The sequence below is a fragment of the Tachyglossus aculeatus genome, chromosome 17, assembly GCF_015852505.1.
Source record: "Tachyglossus aculeatus isolate mTacAcu1 chromosome 17, mTacAcu1.pri, whole genome shotgun sequence".
Classification (NCBI taxonomy): Eukaryota; Metazoa; Chordata; class Mammalia; order Monotremata; family Tachyglossidae; genus Tachyglossus; species Tachyglossus aculeatus.
Window position 1 is genome coordinate 43370833 of NC_052082.1, and position 20675 is coordinate 43391507.

At 49.1% G+C, this 20675-nt stretch overlaps 1 protein-coding gene across 1 annotated transcript; it reads right to left on the minus strand.

Moving 5' to 3' along the window:
• Window positions 1-464: 464 nt before the first annotated feature.
• MRM1 (mitochondrial rRNA methyltransferase 1) lies at window positions 465-19770 on the minus strand. Its single transcript, XM_038758825.1, has 8 exons — window positions 19690-19770; window positions 15320-15452; window positions 12502-12602; window positions 11121-11734; window positions 4195-4288; window positions 1636-1750; window positions 1344-1463; window positions 465-1227 (listed from the first exon to the last, which is right to left on the minus strand). Exons 1-8 carry the CDS (start codon window positions 19768-19770, stop codon window positions 1184-1186), a joined length of 1302 nt encoding a protein of 433 aa, XP_038614753.1. The 3' UTR covers window positions 465-1183.
• Between the last annotated feature and the right edge of the window lie 905 nt (window positions 19771-20675).

The window sequence follows — 20675 nt, forward strand, 5'->3', positions numbered from 1 at the left end:
CCCCTCCCTCCTGGTTCAAGGCAAGCCAGCCAAAATGGAAACAGCGGGTGAGAAGTGGCTAGAGCCCGGGGCTGGGAGTCAGAAATTTTAATCCTGGCTCCACCACTTGTCTGCTCTGTGACCTTGGGCAAGCCATTTCACCTCTCTGAGCCTCAGTTCCCTCATCTGTAAAATGGAGATGACGAACAGCACATGACAGACATGCTTACCCTCCTCCCAATTTCTCTGGACTGCTAGTAGTAATTTACTGTGTATCTTAAATGCATGTGAACCAAAACCAGATTCCCTTAGCCATTAGGCAGGGGGGATGTGAGGTGCTTTGGTCTGACTCTTAGCATCAAGGGCTGAAGAGCAGCAGCCTGTGCCACACACTCTGCACCCCACTCCAGCCCCAGGCGCTGGACGGGGAGAGGCTCTTTGGCCTGGACCCCATCCCCTCAAAACAAAAACCCAACAGAAGGTCCGACATTCACTTTAATGTTTAGAGCACGCATAGGTCGAAGTGTCTACCCCATGACAGAGAGCTGTTGTGCCCTTAAAATCCCACAGTTCCAGTAAATCGGCAGACGCCACTCGAAGTCCAACCACGGTGAGGGAGAGGAGACGGGGGGCAGTTGACATAAGGGAGGATCTGCTGGGACTGTATTGTAATCAGCGGTGAAAACTTCCGTCTACAGCATGCTGCGAGGTAGACGGGCCCAGAACAAATTCTGAAAAATACGTGGCAAACGTGGCCCGCAAAGACCACAGTGGCTACCGAAGTGGCTTCCCCTGATCACCACCTGTTGGCCCATGGTGCTCTGGCACGAGAGCAGCACTAGGCTTCGGTCCCTTGGATCATCAAAGCGCTCTGCACCGAGACTGAAGGTTTGCCCTTTGCAGTACGCTGCACCGCTGCCCACCTACTCATTCACAGTGCCCGCTAATCCAGGGGGGAACACCACCGGCAGGGATGACGGAGTGCAAGCGCCCCCGCCCACACCACTGGCAAGTCCTTCGAGCGGCTTCTCAATCCAGCGACTTCCATCTTCGTGGCTGGACCGAAGCCCATCCGTCGTCTCCGTCACTGACCTTCACATTCCCCCACACGCCCGGACGAGGAACCCCCTGCTTCCCCTTGGAATCCGGGCTCCAAAGTTCTCGGTGGCTCCGTCGGCTCTTCCCCAGCCCCATGAAGCAGCCGTCACTGGCTTTTCCTTTGACTGCAGATGGAGTGGAGGATGACACCTGTGTAGACAGGAGCCTCGATGACGGAGGCAGAAGCAACAGGGAGGGGAAGAGGGGGAGGGGATGGGAGGAAAGACGAAGGGGGCCGAAGGGAGGGGGTGGAACAGGAGTATTACCAGCTGCCACTGAGACGTTCAAAGATTCAATCCCGGAGGTTATCTTCCACCCAGGAGAGATGTTCAGCAGAACCTGGCAGGCGTCCTTGACTTCTGCGGATAGCCCTGAGCCTTCGTTGCCTGCCGGACAAAGGCCGAGAGAGGGGTCAGCGGCTCCCAGACAGCGACTCTGGTCCTAGAGGGTTTCCACCTCCCGTCAAGGGGTGTTTTCCATTTTGGAGCCTCAAGCTGGTGGAAGGGGAGCAGTCGGGGGTGGGTCCTTGGGGGCGGGGGGGACCCCACCATCACCTACCTACCACCAGAACGGTGGGCCGGTCCCAGCGGAAGTCCAGGCAACTGAGCACGGGGCTCCTGGACTCCGAGCAATCCACTGTGCCGGCCACCATCCACCCCTGCGCCGCTTTTGCCTAAGGAGGAAGGAGAACAGGATTCCTGGTTTCCCGAAAGCGTATTCCACCTAGGAGGAGCTGGGGTGAGGGCAGGGGAGAGAGAAACGCCAAGGAAGACGTTGACCCAGCCGATCAATCAATCGTTTCTGAGCGCTTGCCGGGTGCAGAGAGCTGTATGAAGCGCTTGGGAGAGTTGTGTACTCACGTTCTCTGCCCACAACATTCATTCATTCATTCAATCGTATTTATTGAGCACTTACGGTGTGCAGAGCACTGTACTAAGCGCTTGGGAAGTACAAGCTGGCAACATATAGAGACGGTCCCTACCCAACAACGGGCTCACAGACAACAACAAACTGTGAGCACAAAGACTGAGCGACACGGCCCTCGCACCGTGAGGTTGATCCAGTCAATCCATCAATCGTTTTTGAGGGTTTACTGTGTGCAGAGCACTGTACTGTGTGCGATAACATTTATTCAATTGTATTTATGGAGTGCTTACTGGGTGCAGAGCACTGTTCTGAGTGCTTGGGAGAGTACAACATGACATTCATTCATTCGATCGTATTTATTGAGTGCGTACTGTGTGCAGAACACTGTACTAACGCTTGGGAGAGTACACTATAACATTCATCCGATCGTATTTATTGAGCGCTTACTCTGTGCAAAGCACTGTAGTAAGCACTTGGGAGAGTACCATATAACATTCATTCATTCGATCGTATTTATTGAGCGCTGTGTGCAAAGCACTGTAGTAAGCACTTGGGAGAGTACCATATAACATTCATTCATTCGATCGTATTTATTGAGCGCTTACTGAGTGCAGAAAACTGTACTAAGCACTGGGGAGAGTACAATGTAACATTCATTCAATCAATCGTATTTATTGAGTGCTCACTGTGTGCAAAGCACTGTACTAAGCACTTGGGAGAGTACCCTATAACATTCATTCATTCGATCGTCTTTATTGAGCACTTACTGTGTGCAGAACACTGTATTAGGAGCTTGGGAGAGTACAATATAACATTCATTCATTCAATCGTATCTATTGAGCGCTTACTGTGTGCAAAGCATTGTACTAAGCGCTTGGAAGAGTACATTATAACATTCATTCAATCGTATTTACTGAGCACTTACTGTGTGCAAACCATTGTACTAAGCGCTTGGAAGGGTACAAAACAACAAGAACCAGCTTTTAGACTGTGAGCCCACTGTTGGGTAGGGACCGTCTCTATATGTTGCCAACTTGTACTTCCCAAGCGCTCAGTACAGTGCTCTACAGTAAGCGCTTAATAAATACGATTGATTGATTGATTGATTGATAGACGGGTTCCATGGCTGAGACCGAGTGACGGCGGCTCTCCACGGAGGATTCCTGCTGCTCACAGCCTTGGAGGCCAAAGGGCTGGAAGGCTGGAGGTGTTTATTTGTGGTCGGGGAGATATTTGGTAGCCCCCTCCACGGCCCACCCCACGCCCAGCCCGTCCTCCTGGCTGGGCCCTGCCCCACAGCAGACCGAGACGGCCCCTTCATGCCCCGTGAGGGAAACGCGGCCAAATCTGGAAGAGGCGGACGGCCCTGGAGATTATGAAAAAGAAACTGAAAGAGGCTCCGCAGCATTTTCAATCGAAAATGTCAAGAGGCCAGAAACTTTGCCCAAAGGTAGACGTTCCATCTACTCCTTCACCCGGACAGTCTTTTGGATATCAAGTAAATGAAGATGGCACCATCTTAAGACAGTTCCCACCACCCAGCGATAAAACGCTGGGTCCTGCCTACTACAAACCCCTGTTGGATGGTCCGTACTCTACCAGGAAATACAGGGGCGTCTATTTCGGCCATCTGACGGGAAGGCGCAATGCGATTCATAGAGAAGGCCCGGGGCCGGGGGACTACGACCTAATGCAGGAAGGTACGGTACATTACGAGAACGTCAACGTCAAGAAGGAAGAGAAGACGAAAAGTGGCCCTTTCCTGCCCCGGTATTATGAAGTAATAGCCCTGCAAGAAGAAAAGAAGGAATGAAATAAGGAGGTATCTGCCAAGGACCCATCTGGACAGGCACAGTTAAATCCGTTGGAAAACTGAAAGGAATTTCTAAGCACATCTTGAAGGGGAACGCTACGGCCTGGTGGAGAGACCACTGGCTTCGGAGCCAGGACCTGTTGCTCTATTTATTTATTTTATTTGTACGTATTTATTCTATTTATTTTATTTTGTGAATATGTTTTGTTTTATTGTCTGTCTCCCCCTTCTAGACTGTGAGCCCGCTGCTGGGTAGGGACCGTCTCTCTTTGTTGCCAACTCGGACTTCCCAAGCGCTTAGCACAGTGCTCTGCACACAGTAAGCGCTCAATAAATACGATTGCATGGAATGAATGGGGTGCGTTGGCTCCGGACGTCTTGACCTTCAGGGATTGGGCGCTCCCCGCCTCCCGGCTCCCCTGCCAGCCGCAGCTCACCTTCAGCAATCCCGGGAGGTCGTCGGCCCCGTACACCTGCAGGACCTCCAGGGCTCCGGCGCTGGCCTTGCTCACCACGGGGGACAGTGGGCAGCTGCAGGGACCACAGCAGGGATGAGTTTGGCACACAACACAGTCACTCGTTCATTCAATTGCATTTATTGAGCGCTTACGGTGGGCAGAGAGCACTGTGCGAAGCGCTTGGGAAGTACAACTCGGCAGCAGGCAATCCCTACCCAACAACGGGCTCACAGTCTAGAAGCAGCGTGGCTCTATTTATTTATTTATTTTACTTGTCCATATCTATTCTATTTATTTTATTTTGTGAGTGTGTTTGGTTTTGTTCTCTGTCTCCCCCTTTTAGACTGGGAGCCCACTGTTGGGTAGGGACTGTCTCTAGATGTTGCCAACTGTACTCCTTCTAAAATGACTATCTTTTGAAATCCATCTAAAGAACATATACTCTTTGGTATAACTTGTCATTTTTCCCAAGAAGCAGGCAAGGAAGGGAGAAGGGGTAAAATGTAGAGGTCAGGTAGAAAAGAGCAGCAGCGTGGCTCAGTGGAAAGAGCCCGGGCTTTGGAGTCAGAGGTCGTGGGTTCAAATTCCGGCTCCGCCAACTGTCAGCTGTGTGACTTTGGGCAAGTCACCTCACTTCTCTCTGCCTCAGTTACCTCATCTGTAAAATGGGGATTAAGATTGTGAGCCCCATGTGGGGCAACCTATCACCTTGTATCCCCCCAGCGCTTAGAACAGTGCTTTGCACATAGTAAGAGCTTAACAAATACCATTATTATTATTACTATTATTATTCCCAAGCGCTTAGTACAGTGCTCTGCACACAGTAAGCGCTCAATAAATACGATTGATTGGCTGATTGATTGATTTGGAGTCAGTGGTCATGGGTTCAAATCCCACCTCCGCCAATGGTTAGCTGTGTGACTTTGGGCAAGTCACTTCACTGGGCCTCAGTTACCTCATCTGTCAAATGGGGATTGACTGTTAGCCCCCTGTGGGACAACCTGATCACCTTGTAACCTCCCCAGTGCTGAGAACAGTGCCTTGCACGTAGTAAGCGCTTAATGAATGGCATTATTATTATTATTATTAGAAGGGGGAGATAGACAACAAAGCAAGTAGGCAGGTATCAATACCATCAGAATAAATAGAATTACAGCCAACTTGTACATATGTTGCCGACCTGTACTTCCCAAGTGCTTAGTACAGTGCTCTGCGCACAGTAAGCGCTCAATAAATACGACTGAATGAATGAATACACCCCCCACACACACACATTTCTCCATTTGGCCCTTTGAATAAACTCGGGATCAAAGCAGGGCAGGCCCCGGGGGGCAGACACGATTCTCAACACTCCAAACCAGATGGTGATGGAGGACAGGCTGCGAGTCAGAAGGACCTGGGTTCTAATCCCGACTCTGCCACGTGTCTAATGCGTGACCCTGGGCAAGTCACTTCACTTCTTTGGGTCTCAGTTCCCTCATCTGTCAAATGGGGATGAAGACGGGGAGCCCCATGTGGCCCCTGGACCACGTCTAATCCGATTAGCTTGTACCTACCCCAGGGCTTAGGACAGTGCCTGGCACATGGCAAGCGCTTAAAGAATACCATCAATTTTTATTCTTTTAAAAAAGCAAAAACTCCAGATCTGACAGTGGACAGAGGACGGAAGCATGGCATAGTGGAAAGAGCCCGATTCTGGGAGTCAAGACCTGGGTTCTAATCTAGAGAGGCAGAGGCTCAACGGAAATTGGAGTCAGAGGTCATGGGTTCGAATCCCAGCTCCGCCAATTGTCAGCTGTGTGACTTTGGGCAAGTCACAACTTCTCTGGGCCTCAGTTCCCTCATCTGTAAAATGGGGATTAAGACTGTGAGCCCCGCATGGGACAACCTGATCACCATGTAACCTCCCCAGCGCTTAGAAAAGTGCTTTGCACATAGTAAGCCCTTAATAAATACCATTAAAAAAAAAAAATCCCGGCTCTGCCACGTGTCTACTGTGTGACCTTAGGTAAGTCACTTCTCTCCTCTGGGCCTCAGTTCCCTCATCTGTCAAATGGCCCATGTGGGCCAGGAACTGGGGAAGCAGCATGGCTCAGTGGAAAGAGCATGGGCTTTGAATAAATGTCATTATTAATTATTATTATTATTTGCCTGCATCCCCGCTTTGCTTGGGGAAACAGCGTGGCTTAGTGGAAAGAGCCCCAACTTGGGAGTCGGAGGTCGTGGGTTCTAATCCCGCTCCGCCCCTTGTCGGCTGTGTGACTTTGGGCAAGTCGCTTCGCTTCTCTGGGCCTCAGTTCCCTCATCTTCAAATGGGGATAGGGACTGTGCCCCACTCGATTGGCCTGCATCCACCCCAGCGCTTAGTATAGTGCCTGGCACCCAGTAAGGGCTTGACAAACCACGTTTATTAGTATTATTATTTCTTAAATAATAATGATGGTATTTGTTAAGCGCTTCCTATGTGCAAAGCACTGTTGTAAGCACTGGCGGGATACAAGGTGATCAGGTTGTCCCACGTGGGGCTCACAGTCTTCATCCTCATTTTACAGATGAGGGAACTGAGGCACAGAGAATAATAATAATAATAATGTTGGTTTTTGTTAAATGCTTACTATGTGCCAAGCACCGTTCTAAGCACTGCGGGGGACACAAGGTGATCAGGTTGTCCCACGTGGGGCTCACAGTCTTCATCCTCATTTTACAGATGAGGGAACTGAAGCCCAGAGAATAATAATAATAATAATAATAATAACAATGTTGGTATTTGTTAAACACTTACTATGTGCTAAGCACTGTTCTAAGCTGGGGGGGGGGGGGGGAGAAATACAAGGTAATCAAGGTTGTCGCATGAGGGGCTCCCAGTCTTCATCCCCATTTTCCAGATGAGGGAACTGAGGCCCAGAGAATTAATTAATGATGGCATTTATTAAGCGCTTAATATGTACAAAGCACCGTTCTAAGCGCTGGGAAGGTTACAAGGTAATCAGCTTGTCCCACGAGGGGCTCACAGTCTTAATTCCCATTTTACAGATGAGGGAACTGAGGCCCAGAGAAGTGAAGTGACTCACCCAAAGTCACCCAGCTGACAGTCGGCAGAGCCGGGATTTGAACCCATGCACTCTGACTCCAAAGCCCGGGCTCTTCCATTGAGCGACATGACTCGCCCCAAAGTCACCCAGCTGACAATTGGCGGGGGCTGGGATTTGAACCCATGACCTCAGAGTCCCAAACCCGGGCTCCTTCCCCCGAGCCAGGCCGCTTCTGCTTCTCTAGAGAAGCAGCATGGCTCAGTGCAAAGAGCCGAGGCTTTGGAGTCAGAGGTCATGGGTTCGAATCCCAGCTCCACCACATGTCTGCTGTATGACCTTGGGCGAGTCACTTAACTTCTCTGATCCTCAGTTCTCTCATCTGTAAACTGGGGATTAAGACTATGAGCCCCAAGTGGGACAACTTGATCACCTTGTATCCCTCCCCAGCGCTTAGAACAGTGCTCTGCACATAGTAAGCGCTTAACAAATGCCATTACTATTATTATTATCCGTATCCCTCATGGGTCTCACAGTCTTAATCCCCATTTTACAGATGAGGGAACTGAGGGAATTTTACATTTACATTTTACAGATGAGGGAACTAGTTACGCTAGTTAGATAGTTCCCCCTCCTTCCTCTCTCCATTCCCTCCGCCTTACCTTTCATTCATTCATTCAATCGTATTTATTGAATGAATTTATTGAATGAATTACCTCCTTCCCTTCCCCACAGCACCCGTATAGATGTGCATATGTTTGTACATATTTATTACTCTATTTATTTATTTTCCTTGTACCTATCTATTCCATGTATTTTATTTTGTTAATATGTTTGGTTGTCCGTCTCCCTCTTCTAGACTCCCTCTTCTAGACTCTGTTGGGTAGGGACCGTCTCTATCTGTTGCCAACTTGGGACTTCCCAATCAATCAATCAATCAATCAATCATACTTATTGAGCACTTTCTGTGTGCAGAGCACTGTACTAAGCGCTTGGGAAGCCCAAATTGGCAACATATAGAGACAGTCCCTACCCAACAGTGGGCTCACAGTCTAAAAGGGGGAGACAGAGAACAAAACCACACATACTAACAAAATAAAATAAATAGAATAGATATGTACAATTAAAATAAAGAGTAATAAATATGTACAAACATATATACATATATACATATATATTCCCAAGCGCTTTGGCAACATATAGAGACAGTCCCTACCCAACAGTGGGCTCACAGTCTCAAAGGGGGAGACAGAGAACAAAACCACACATACTAACAAAATAAAATAAATAGAATAGATATGTACAATTAAAATAAAGAAATAGAGTAAGAACTATGTACAAACATATATACATGTGTGTGTGTATATATATATATATATATATATATATATATATATATATATAAACATATATACATATATATTCCCAAGCACTTTGGCAACATATAGAGACAGTCCCTACCCAACAGCGGGCTCACAGTCTAAAAGGGGGAGACAGAGAACAAAACCAAGCATACTAACAAAATAAAATAAATAGAACAGATATGTACAATTAAAATAAATAAATAGAGTAATAAATATGTACAAACATATATAAACATATATACATATATACATATATATTCCCAAGCGCTTTGGCAACATCTAGAGACAGTCCGTCCCCAACAGTGGGCTCACAGTCTAAAAGGGGGAGACAGAGAACAAAACCACACATACTAACAAAATAAGATAAATAGAATAGATATGTACAATTAAAATAGAGTAATAAATATGTACAAACATATATACATATATATTCCCAAGTGCTTTGGCAACATCTAGAGACAGTCCCTCCCCAACAGTGGGCTCACAGTCTGAAAAGGGGGAGACAGAGAACAAAACCAAACATCCTAACAAAATAAGATAAATAGAATAGATATGTACAATTAAAATAAATAAATAAATAAATAGAGTAATATGTACAAATATATAAACATATATACATATATATTCCCAAGCGCTTTGGCAACATCTAGAGACAGTCCCTCCCCAACAGTGGGCTCACAGTCTAAAAGGGGGAGACAGAGAACAAAACCAAACGTACTAACAAAATAAAATAAATAGGATAGATATGTACAATTAAAATAAATAGAGTAATAAATACGTACAAACATATATACATATATATTCCCAAGCGCTTTGGCAACATCTAGAGACAGTCCCTCCCCAACCAAACATCCTAACAAAATAAAATAAATAGAATGGATATGTACAATTAAAATAAATAGAGTAATAAATATGTACAAACATATATAAACATATATACATATATATTCCCAAGGGATTTGGCAACATATAGAGACAGCCCTCGTCCCCCTCTCCATCCCCCCCATCTTACCGCCTTCCCTTCCCCACAGCACCTGTATATATGGATATATGTTTGTACAGATTTATTACTCTATTTATTTATCTTACTTGTCCATATCTATTCTATTTATTTTATTTTGTTAGCACGTTTGGTTTTTGTTTTCTGTCTCCCCCTTTCAGACTGTGAGCCCACTGTTGGGTAGGGACTGTCTCTATATGTTGCCAAAGCGCTTGGGAATATATATGTATATATGTATATATGTTTGCACATATTTATTACTCTATTTCTTTATTTTAATTGTACATATCTATTCTATTTATTTTATTTTGTTAGTATGTGTGGTTTTGTTCTCTGTCTCCCCCTTTTAGACTGTGAGCCCACTGTTGGGTAGGGACTGTCTCTATATGTTGCCAATTTGGGCTTCCCAAGCGCTTAGTACAGTGCTCTGCACACAGAAAGTGCTCAATAAGTACGATTGATTGATTGATTGATTGATTGATTGGGAAGTCCCAAGTTGGCAACAGATAGAGACGGTCCCTACCCAACAGAGTCTAGAAGAGGGAGTCTAGAAGAGGGAGACGGACAACCAAACATATTAACAAAATAAAATACATGGAATAGATAGGTACGATTAAAATAAAGAAATAGAGTAATAAATATGTACAAACATATATACATATGTTTATATATATACATATATAAGCATTTATACATATATATTCCCAAGTGCTTTGGCAACATATAGAGACAGTCCCTCCCCAACAGTGGGCTCACAGTCTAAAAGGGGGAGACAGAGAACAAAACCAAACATACTAACAAAATAAATAGAATAGATATGTACAATTAAAATAAAGAAACAGAGTAATAAATATGTACAAACACATATAAACATATATACATATATATTCCCAAGCGCTTTGGCAACATATAGAGACAGTCCCTACCCAACAGTGGGCTCACAGTCTAAAAGGGGGAGACAGAGAACAAAACCAAACGTACTAACAAAATAAAATAAATAGAACAGATATGTACAATTAAAATAAATAGAGTAATAAATATGTACAAACATATATAAACATATATACATATATATTCCCAAGGGCTTTGGCAACATATAGAGACAGCCCTCGTCCCCCTCTCCATCCCCCCCATCTTACCTCCTTCCCTTCCCCACAGCACCTGGATATATGGATATATGTTTGTACAGATTTATTACTCTATTAATTTATCTTACTTGTCCATATCTATTCTATTTATTTTATTTTGTTAGCACGTTTGGTTTTGTTCTCCGTCTCCCCCTTTTAGACTGTGAGCCCACTGTTGGGTAGGGACCGTCTCTAGATGTTGCCAACTTGTACTTCCCAAGCGCTTAGCACGGTGCTCTGCACCCAGTAAGCGCTCAATACATACGATTGATGATGATGATGCTATTCCCAAGCGCTCAGTCCAGCGCTCTGCACCCAGTAAGCGCTCAATAAATACGAATGATCGATTGATCGATTGTGATTGTGTCAGGGGGGGGCACCTTACCTGTTGGTCAGGCTGGTGATGACTTCATCCACGCCGAAGAAGTGGGCGGTGCGGAGGAGGGCCCCGAGGTTCCTGGGGTCCTGGATCCTGTCGAGGAGCAGGCAGAGGCGCTGCCCCCGTCTTCCCTTTTCGCCGTCGTCGCCCTCCCCTTGCCCGCCGTGTCGTGCCCAGCTGCCGGGCCTTAGGGGCGTCACCTCCAGGCAGACCCCCTGGTGCCCGCGGTGCCCGCACAGCCCGTCCAGGACCCTGCGCGGGACAGTCCGCAGCGGGACCCCCCGCGCCTCGGCCAGCCGGGCCAGCCCCGGCCGGGGGGCGTTGAGGAACAGGCGGGTGGCGGCCCTGCGGGCTGCCAGCAGTGCCAGGGAGCACGGTGCCACCCCGAACAGGGCCTCCGTGCCCGCCGCCAGCCGCTCCCGCTCCCGCCCCCGGGGCGCGTCGTCCTCCAGCAGCCGGCGCAGCTCGGCGCCCCCCGGCCGGACCTCCGGCTCCCGTGCCCGCTGCCAGGGCGGCACCCACCGCCGGCCACCGCCGGGCACGGAGGGGGCCTTGCCGGCGGACAGCCAGCGACGGGGGGCAACCCGGCCCCCGCCCCCGAGGGCCGCCAGCCCGGTGCTCTGCCACCCGACGGGCACCGGGAGGAGGCCCCAGGACCAACCCTGCCACGTGGAGGGCAGCGTCCCGCGCGCCAGGTTGGCAGCGCCCCCTGTTGGCAGTGCCCCCTGTTGGCAGTGCCCCTGCTTGGCAGCGTCGTCTGTTGCCAGCGCCCCCTGTTGGCAGTGCCCCCGGTTGGCAGCGCCCTCCCCTCTGTTGGCAGCGCCCCCTGTTGGCAGTGCCCCTTGTTGGCAGCGCCCCCTGTTGGCAGTGCCCCTTATTGGCAGCGCCCCCTATTGGCAGCGCCCTCTGTTGGCAGCGCGCCCTCTTGGCAGCGCCCCCTGTTGGCAGCACCGTCTCTTGGCAGCACCGTCTGTTGCCAGCGCCCCCGGTTGGCAGCGCCCTCTGTTGGCAGCGCCCCCTCTTGGCAGTGCCCCCTGTTAACAGCGCCCCCTGTTGGCAGCGCCCCCTCTTGGCAGTGCCCCCTGTTGGCAGCGAGCCCTCTTGGCAGTGCCCCCTGTTGTTGGCAGCGCCCCCTGTTGGCAGCGCCCCCTGTTGGCAGCGCCCTCTGTTAGCAGCGAGCCCTCTTGGCAGTGCCCCCTGTTATTGGCAGCGCCCCCTGTTGCCAGTGCCCCTTGTTGGCAGCGCCCCCTCTTGGCAGCGCCCCCTTGTTGGCAGCGCCCTCTGTTGGCAGCACCCCCCCTTGGCAGTGCCCCCGGTTGGCGGCGCCCCCTGTTGGCAGCACCCCCCGTTGGCGGTGCCCCCTGTTGCCAGCGCCCTTGGGACCCACGTGCGCCGCCCGGCGCCCCCGCCGCGCCGCCACCATAGAGGCGCCGGAAGTGCTCGGCACGAGCGCCGCGCCCAGCCCGCCCGGCGGCCCTGCAGCGACACCTGCCGGCAGGGAGGGAGCGGGCAGCTCCGGCACGGGGCACTGGAGGGACCCGGGCGAGGCACGAGGGTGGGCGCCTCCCTTTCATTCCTTCATTAAGAATAATAATAATGATAATAATCACGGCATTTGTTAATTGCTTACTATGTGCCAAGCACTGCTCTAAGCGCTGGGGGGACACAAGGTCATCAGGTTGTCCCACATAATAGTGATGATGGCATTTATTAAGCTTTTACTATGAATCAATCAATCGTATTTATTGAGCGCTTACTGTGTGCAGAGCACTGTACTAAGCGCTTGGGAAGCCCAAGTTGGCAACATCTAGAGACAGTCCCTACCCAACAGTGGGCTCACAGTCTAGAAGGGGGAGACAGAGAATTAAACCAAACATACTAATAAAATAAAATAAATAGAATAGATATGTACAAGTAAGATAAATAAATAAATAGAGTAATAGATTTGTACAAACATATATACATATATAAAGGTGCTGTGGGGAAGAGAAGGAGGTAAGATGGGGGGATGGAGAGGGGGATGACTACTAATAATACTGCTGGTATTTGTTAAGCGCTTACTATGTGCCAAGCACTGTTCTAAGCACTGGGGTAGATACAAGGTAATCAGGTTGTCCTACGTGGGGCTCTCAGTCTTCATCCCAGCTCTGCCGATTGTCAGCTGTGTGACTTTGGGCAAGTCACTTCACTTCTCTGGGCCTCAGTTACCTCCTCTGTAAAATGGGGATTAAGACTGTGAGCCCCTCGTGGGGCAACCTGATCGGCTTGTAACCTCCCCAGCGCTTAGAACAGTGCCTTGCACATAGTAAGCGCTTAATAAATGCCATAATTATTATTATTATTATCCCCATTTTACAGATGAGGGAACTGAGGCCCAGAGAAGTTAAGTGACTTGCCCAAGGTCACACAGCTGACAAGTGGCAGAGGCGGGACTAGAACCCACGACCTCTGACTCCCAAGCCCGTGCTCTTTCCACTAAGCCACGCTGCTTCACTGTGTGCAAAGCACTGTTCTAAGCGTTGGGGAGGTTACAAGGTGATCAGTTTGTCCCACGTGGGGCTCACAGTCTCTTCAGCCCCATTTTTCAGATGAGGTAACTGAGGCACAGAGAAGTTACTTGACTTGCCCAAAGTCACACAGCTGACAATTGGCGGAGCTGGGATTTGAACCCTCGACCTCTGACGCCCAAGCCCGTGCTCTTTCCACTGAGCCATGCTGCTTCATGGGTTCTAATCCCGGCTCCGCCACTTGTCTGCTGTGCGACCTTGGGCAAATCATTTCACTTCTCTGGACCTCAGTTACCTCATCTCTAAAATGGGGATTGAGACTCTGAGCCCCACGTGGGACAAGGGACTGTGTCCAACCCAATTTCCTTGTTTCCACCCCAGTGCTCAGTACAGTGTCTGGCCCATATTCTCTAAATTTAGAGAATATGGGCCAGATTCTCTCTTCATTAGAGAAGCAGCGTGGCTCTGTGGAAAGAGCCCGGGCTTGGGAGTCAGAGGTCATGGGTTTGAATCCCGGCTCTGCCACATGTCTGCTGTGTGACCTTGGGCAAGTCACTTAACGTCTCTGCGCCTCAGTTCCCTCATCTGTAAATCAATCAATCAATCAATCATATTTATTGAGCGCTCACTGTGTGAAGAGCACTGTACTAAGCGCTTGGGAAGTCCAAGTTGGCAACATATAGAGACAGTCCCTACCCAACAGTGGGCTCACAGTCTAAAAGGGGGAGACGGAGAACAAAACCAAACATACTAACAAAATAAAATAAATAGAATAGATATGTACAGGTAAAATAAAATGGGGATTAAGACTGTGAGCCCCACGTGGGACAACCTGATCACCTTGTATCCCCCCCAGTGCTTAGAACAGTGCTTTGCACATAGTAAGTGCTTAACAAATGTCATCATTACATATTGATTATTATTATTTTTATTAGAGGCCCCAAGGCCCGCATCAACAGGCCTCTCCCAGCCTCAGCCCTGGCAGACAAAAGCTGAGGAGTCTCAATTTGGATTTTTTGGGTTTTAAATTGTCAGGGGGGGGCGAGAGGAAACGAGCCACTGACCTGGACCCCCATAACTTAGCCTCCCCCCCCCCACCGGTCCTTCATTCCTTCATTAAGAATAATAATATATATACATATATATATATATATATGTTTGTACATATTTATTACTCTATTTATTTATTTATTTTACTTGAACATAGCTTTTCTATTTATTTTATTTTGTTAGTATGTTTGGTTTTGTTCTCTGTCTCCCCCTTTTAGACTATGAGCCCACTGTTGGGTAGGGGCTGTCTCTAGATGTTGCCAATTTGTACTTCCCAAGCGCTCAGTACAGTGCTCTGCACATAGTAAGCGCTCAATAAATACCATTGATGATGATGATGAATAATAATAATCACGGCATTTGTTAAGCGCTTACTATGTGCCAAGCACCGCTCTAAGCGCTGGGGGGGGGGGGGGTACAACGTCGTCAGGTTGTCCCACATAATAATAATAATGATGATGATGGCATTTATTAAGCTTTTACTATCAATCAATCGTATTTATTGAGCGCTTACTGTGTGCAGAGCACTGGACTAAGCGCCTCTGCCAGTCCAAGGGGTCCTGGCGATGGGCTGAAGAGTCCACCCCGGGGGCAGGGGGTCTGTCCCGAGGGGGGCCAGGGAGGGATCCGTCCCCCAAAGTCCAGCACCTGCTCTGTGGGCCGCGTCTGGACGTCGTCGCCGATCCGGGAGGAGAGCCATCGTCGTCCTGTTGGGGACAGGCAACTTCCAGGCCTCGGGCTGGGCGGTCAACTTGGGGACCATCAGCTCAGGGGGTCCGTGCTTGGGGTGGGGGACGGGCCAAGCGGCCAGTTGGTCGGCCCCCACCCCGACTCCAGAGCTTCACCCAGCCTGGGGCCTGCTAAGTCAGCCAGTCAATCATATTCATTCAATCAATCAATCAATCAATTGTATTTATTGAGCGCTTACTGTGTGCAGAGCGCTGGACTAAGCGCTTGGGAAGTACAAGTCGGCAACACATAGAGACGGTCCCGACCCAACAGCGGGCTCACGGTCTAGAAGGGGGAGACAACAAAACCAAACATGCTAACAAAATAAAATTTATTGAGCGCTTACTGTGTGCGGAGCACTGTACTAAGCACTTGGGAAGTACAAGTGGGAAATATGTAGATTTGACATCCAGATGAGAAGCAGGGTGGCTCAGCTGGAAAGAGCCCGGGCTTTGGAGTCAGAGGTCAGGGGTTCAAATCCCGGCTCTGCCGACTGTCCGCTGTGTGACTGTGGGCAAGTCACTTCTCTGGGCCTCAGTTCCCTCATCTGGAAAATGGGGATGAAAACTGCGAGCCCCCAGTGGGACAACCTGGTCACCTTGTAAGCTCCCCAGCGCTTAGAACAGTGCTTTGCACATAGTAAGTGCTTAACAAATACCATTATTATTATTATTATTATTATTATCATTATATAGAGACGGTCCCTACCCAACAACGAGCTCACGGTCTAGATAGCTTTATCTCCAAGTAGATAAAGCAACATTTACTGCATGCAGCGCTGTACTGAGCGCTTGGGAGAATACAATAGAACAATATAACAGACACTTTTCCTGCCCACAACGAGTTTACAGTCTAAGCATTCTCTCACTCAATCATATTTATTGAGTGCTTACTGCCTGCAGAGCACTGTATTAAGCACTTGGGAGAGTACAATGGAACAATATTATGGGCATCTTCCCTGCCCACAAGGAGCTTAGAGTCTTCCCTGCCCACAAGGAGCTTAGAGTCTAAGCGTCCTCACACTCAATCAATCAACTGTATTTACTGAGTGATTACTGTGTGCAGGGCACTGTACTAAGCATTTGGGAGAGTACAACAGCGTGGTTCAGTGGAAAGAGCCCGGGCTTGGGAGTCAGAGCTCATGGGTTCTAGTCCCGGCTCCGCCACTTGTCTGCTGTGTGACACTGGGCAAGTCACTTTACTTCTCTGAGCCTCAGTTCCCTCATCTGTAAAACGGGGATTAAGACTGTGAGCCCCACGTAGGACAACTTGATCACCTTGTATCACCCCCAGCGCTTAGAACAATGCTTTGCACATAGTAAGTGCTTAATAAATGCCATTATTATTATTATTATATACATATTACTATATATGTTGCCAACTTGTACTTTCCAAGAGCTTAGTCCAGTGCTCTGCACACAGTAAGCGCTCAATAAATACGATTGAATGAATGAATTAATATTATTATTACTGTGAGCCCCCCGTGGGACAATCTGATCACCTTGTAACCTCCCCAGCGCTTAGAACAGTGCTTTGCACATAGTAAGCGCTTAATAAATGCCATCATTATTATTATTATTATTACAACACAATAGTCTAACGGACAGATTCCCTGCCCACAACGAATGGAGCTCCGTTCCCCAGAACCATTTCCAGCTCCCTCTCAGCTCCTCCTAATAAGAGGGTTTTGGGGGAGGAGGAGAAAGTGGCAAGGGCTTGGGGTGAGGACAAGAATGTGTTTGTTTACTGTTACATTGTACTCTCCCAAGCGTTTAGTACAGTGCTTTGCACACAGTAGCCTATAGAAACTTTGCACACAGTAGCTTACAGCCCCTCTAGTCTATAAGCACATTTTGGGCAGTTAATGTGTCTGTTTATTGTATCATACTCTCCCAAGTGCTTAGTACAGTGCTCTGCACACAGTAAGCGCTCAATAAATAAGCTCGAGTGTATCGTACTCTTCCTAGTGCTTAGTACAGTGCTGTGCACACAGTAAGCACGCAATAAATTAGCTCGAGTGTACCGTACTCTCCCAAGTGCTTAGTACAGTGCTCTGCACACAGTAAGTCCTCAATAAATAAACTCGAGTGTACCGTACTCTTCCAAATGCTTAGTACAGTGCTCTGCACACAGTAAGCGCTCAATAAATTTGCTCGAGTGTAACGTACTCTCCAAAATGCTTAGTATAGTGCTCTGCAATCAATCAGTCGTATTTATTGAGCGCTTATTGTGTGCAGAACACTGTACTAAGTGCCTGGAAAGTACAAGTTGGCAACATATAGAGACAGTCCCTACCCAACAGCAGGCTCACAGTCTAAAAGGGGGAGACAGAGAACAAAACCAAACATTCTAACAAAATAAAATAAATAGAATAGATATGTACAAGTAAAATAGAGTAATAATAGAGTAATAATAAATAAATAGTAAGCGCTCAATAAATAAGCTCGTGTACCGTACTCTTCCAAATGCTTAGTACAGTGCTCTGCACACAGTAAGCGTGCAATAAATTAGCTCGAGTGTACCGTACTCTCCCAAATGCTTAGTACAGTGCTGTGCACACAGTAAGCACTCAATAAATAAGCTCGAGTGTATCATACTCTTCCAAATGCTTAATACAGTGCTCTGCACACAGTAAGCGTGCAATAAATTAGCTCGAGTGTACCGTACTCTCCCAAATGCTTAATACAATGCTCTGCACACAGTAAGCGCTCAATAAATTAGCTCAAGTGTACCGTACCCTCCCAAATGCTTAGTACAATGCTCTGCACACAGTAAGCACTCAATAAATTAGCTCGAGTGTACCGTACCCTCCCAAATGCTTAGTACAGTGCTCTGCATACAGTAAGCATGCAATAAATTAGCTTGAGTGTACCGTACTCTCCCAAATGCTTACTACAGTGCTCTGCACACAGTAAGCGCTCAATAAATTAGCTCAAGTGTACCGTACCCTTCCAAATGCTTACTACAGTGCTCTGCACACAGTAAGCGCTCAATAAATTAGCTCGAGTGTAACGTACTCTCCAAAATGCTTAGTACAGTGCTCTGCACACAGTAAGCGCCTTCCCAGACTGAGCCCCCTCCTTCCTCTCCCCCTCTTCCCCCTTTCCATCCCCCTCACCTGTGGGAAGTACAAATTGGCAACATATAGTGACGGTCCCTACCCAACAACAGGCTCATGGGCTCATTCGATCGTATTTATTGAGCGCTTACTGTGTGCAGAGCACTGTACTAAGCACTTGGGAACCCATAGCCTTCTGACTCTCAGGCCCGTGCTCTAGTCAGTAGGCCATGCTGCTTCTCTCCTGGGACTACCCCTGTGCTATATTCTCACAGTGACCAGGGTGATAGATGGAACCTGGTCCAATTTATTTATTTCACTTGTACATATCTGCTCTATTTATTTTATTTTGTTAATATGTTTGGTTTTGTTCTCTGTCTCCCCCTTCTAGACTGTGAGCCTACTGTTGGGTAGGGACCGTCTCTATATGTTGCCAGCTTGTACTTCCCAAGCGCTTAGTCCAGTGCTCTGCACACAGTAAGCGCTCAATAAATACGATTGATTGATTGATTGATCAGGCCCCACACCTCCATAGGGGCCACCCTCTGCAACCCTAGGGATGACTCTCCACATCCCCAGGGGTCACTCTCCACGACCCCAGGGGTCACTAAGCACTTTGCCCGTAGTAAGCGCTCAATGAATACGACTGAATAAATGTGACCGAATGAATCCCCCTCCATACTGGCAGGGATAACCCTCCAAACCCCCAGGGATGATGATGATGATGATGGCATTTGTTAAGCGCTTACTATGTGCAAAGCACTGTTCTAAGCGCTCGGGGGGATACAAGGTGATCAGGTTGTCCCACATGGGGCTCACAGTCTTCATCCCCATTTTACAGATGAGGTAACTGAGGCTGTGAGAAGTTAAGTGACTTACCCAAGGTCACACAGCAGGATCACTTTCATGGCACGGAAGGTGATCTCTGGGGTCGGCCACTATGCCTCCGGGGGTCACTCCCACCCCCAGAGATCACCTTCCATGCCCCAAGGAATCACCCTCCACACCATCAGGGGACACTCTCCACGCCCTCAGGGGTCACCCTCTACGCCCCCAGGGATCACCTCCCACACTGTCAGGGGTCACTCTCCATGTGTGCAGTGCCTGGCACAGAGAAAGTGTTTAACAAAAACCATAGTTATTATTACTATTATCACTCTCCACACCATCAGGGACCACCCTCTACACCCTCAGGAGGTCACCCTGCACTCCCCAGGGGTCACCCCCATACTGTCAGGGGGTCACCCTCCATGCCCCCAGGGATCATTTTCCATGCACCCAAGGCATCGCTCTCCACACTGTCAAGGATCATCCTCCACTCTCCACATTGTCAGGGGTCCCTCTCCATATCTCCAGGGTCCAGTGCTTAGTACAGTCCCTGGCACAAAATGCTTAACAAATACCATTATTATTATTATTATCACTCTCCACACCATCAGGGGGTCACCCTTCACTCTCTCAGGGATCACCCTCTACAGCCTCAGGAGGTCACCCTCCATGCCCCCAGGGATCACTTTCCACGCACCCAAGGGATCACTCGCCACACTGTCAGGGGTCCTTCTCCATACCTCCAGGCTCCAGCACTTAGTACAGTCCCTGGTACATAGTAAGTGCTTAACAAATACCATAATTATTATTATTATAATTATCACTCTCCACACCCTCAGGGATCCCCCTCTAAACCCTCAGGGGGTCACTTTCCATGCCCCCAGGGGTCACCCCCACACTGTCAGGGGGCCACCCTCCTCACCTTCCAGGGGTCACCGTCTACCCCCTCCGAGTCCTGTTTCCAGGCCCCCAAGGGTCTCCCCCGACACGGTCAGGGCTCCACTGTCCACCCGGAGGCTGCTGCCCGGGGCCGGAGGAGCCAGGGCTGCCCCCCACCCGGCTCTGCCCCCCACCCGGCTCTGCCCTGCGCCCCGGCCTTGGGCACAGCCCACCGCCTTCAGGCCCGGAGGGCCACGGCCGCTCCGATGCCCCCCATCCCCTGCCCGCTGCGGCTCGGCCCGGTTGGGGCCCGGTCGGGTCTGGGGGTGCCTGGGGGGTCGGTCTGGCCGTCGGTCCCCGCCACCGGCCGCCCCAATCCTGGCCACTACAACCTCTGCCCTGGGACTGCCGACAGGGGCCGGTTCCCGCCTCCTCCTCCTCCCTTCTCTCCCTCACTTCCCTCACCTTTCTTCCCTCCTTCTCTCCCTTGCTTCCCTCACCTTTCTTCCC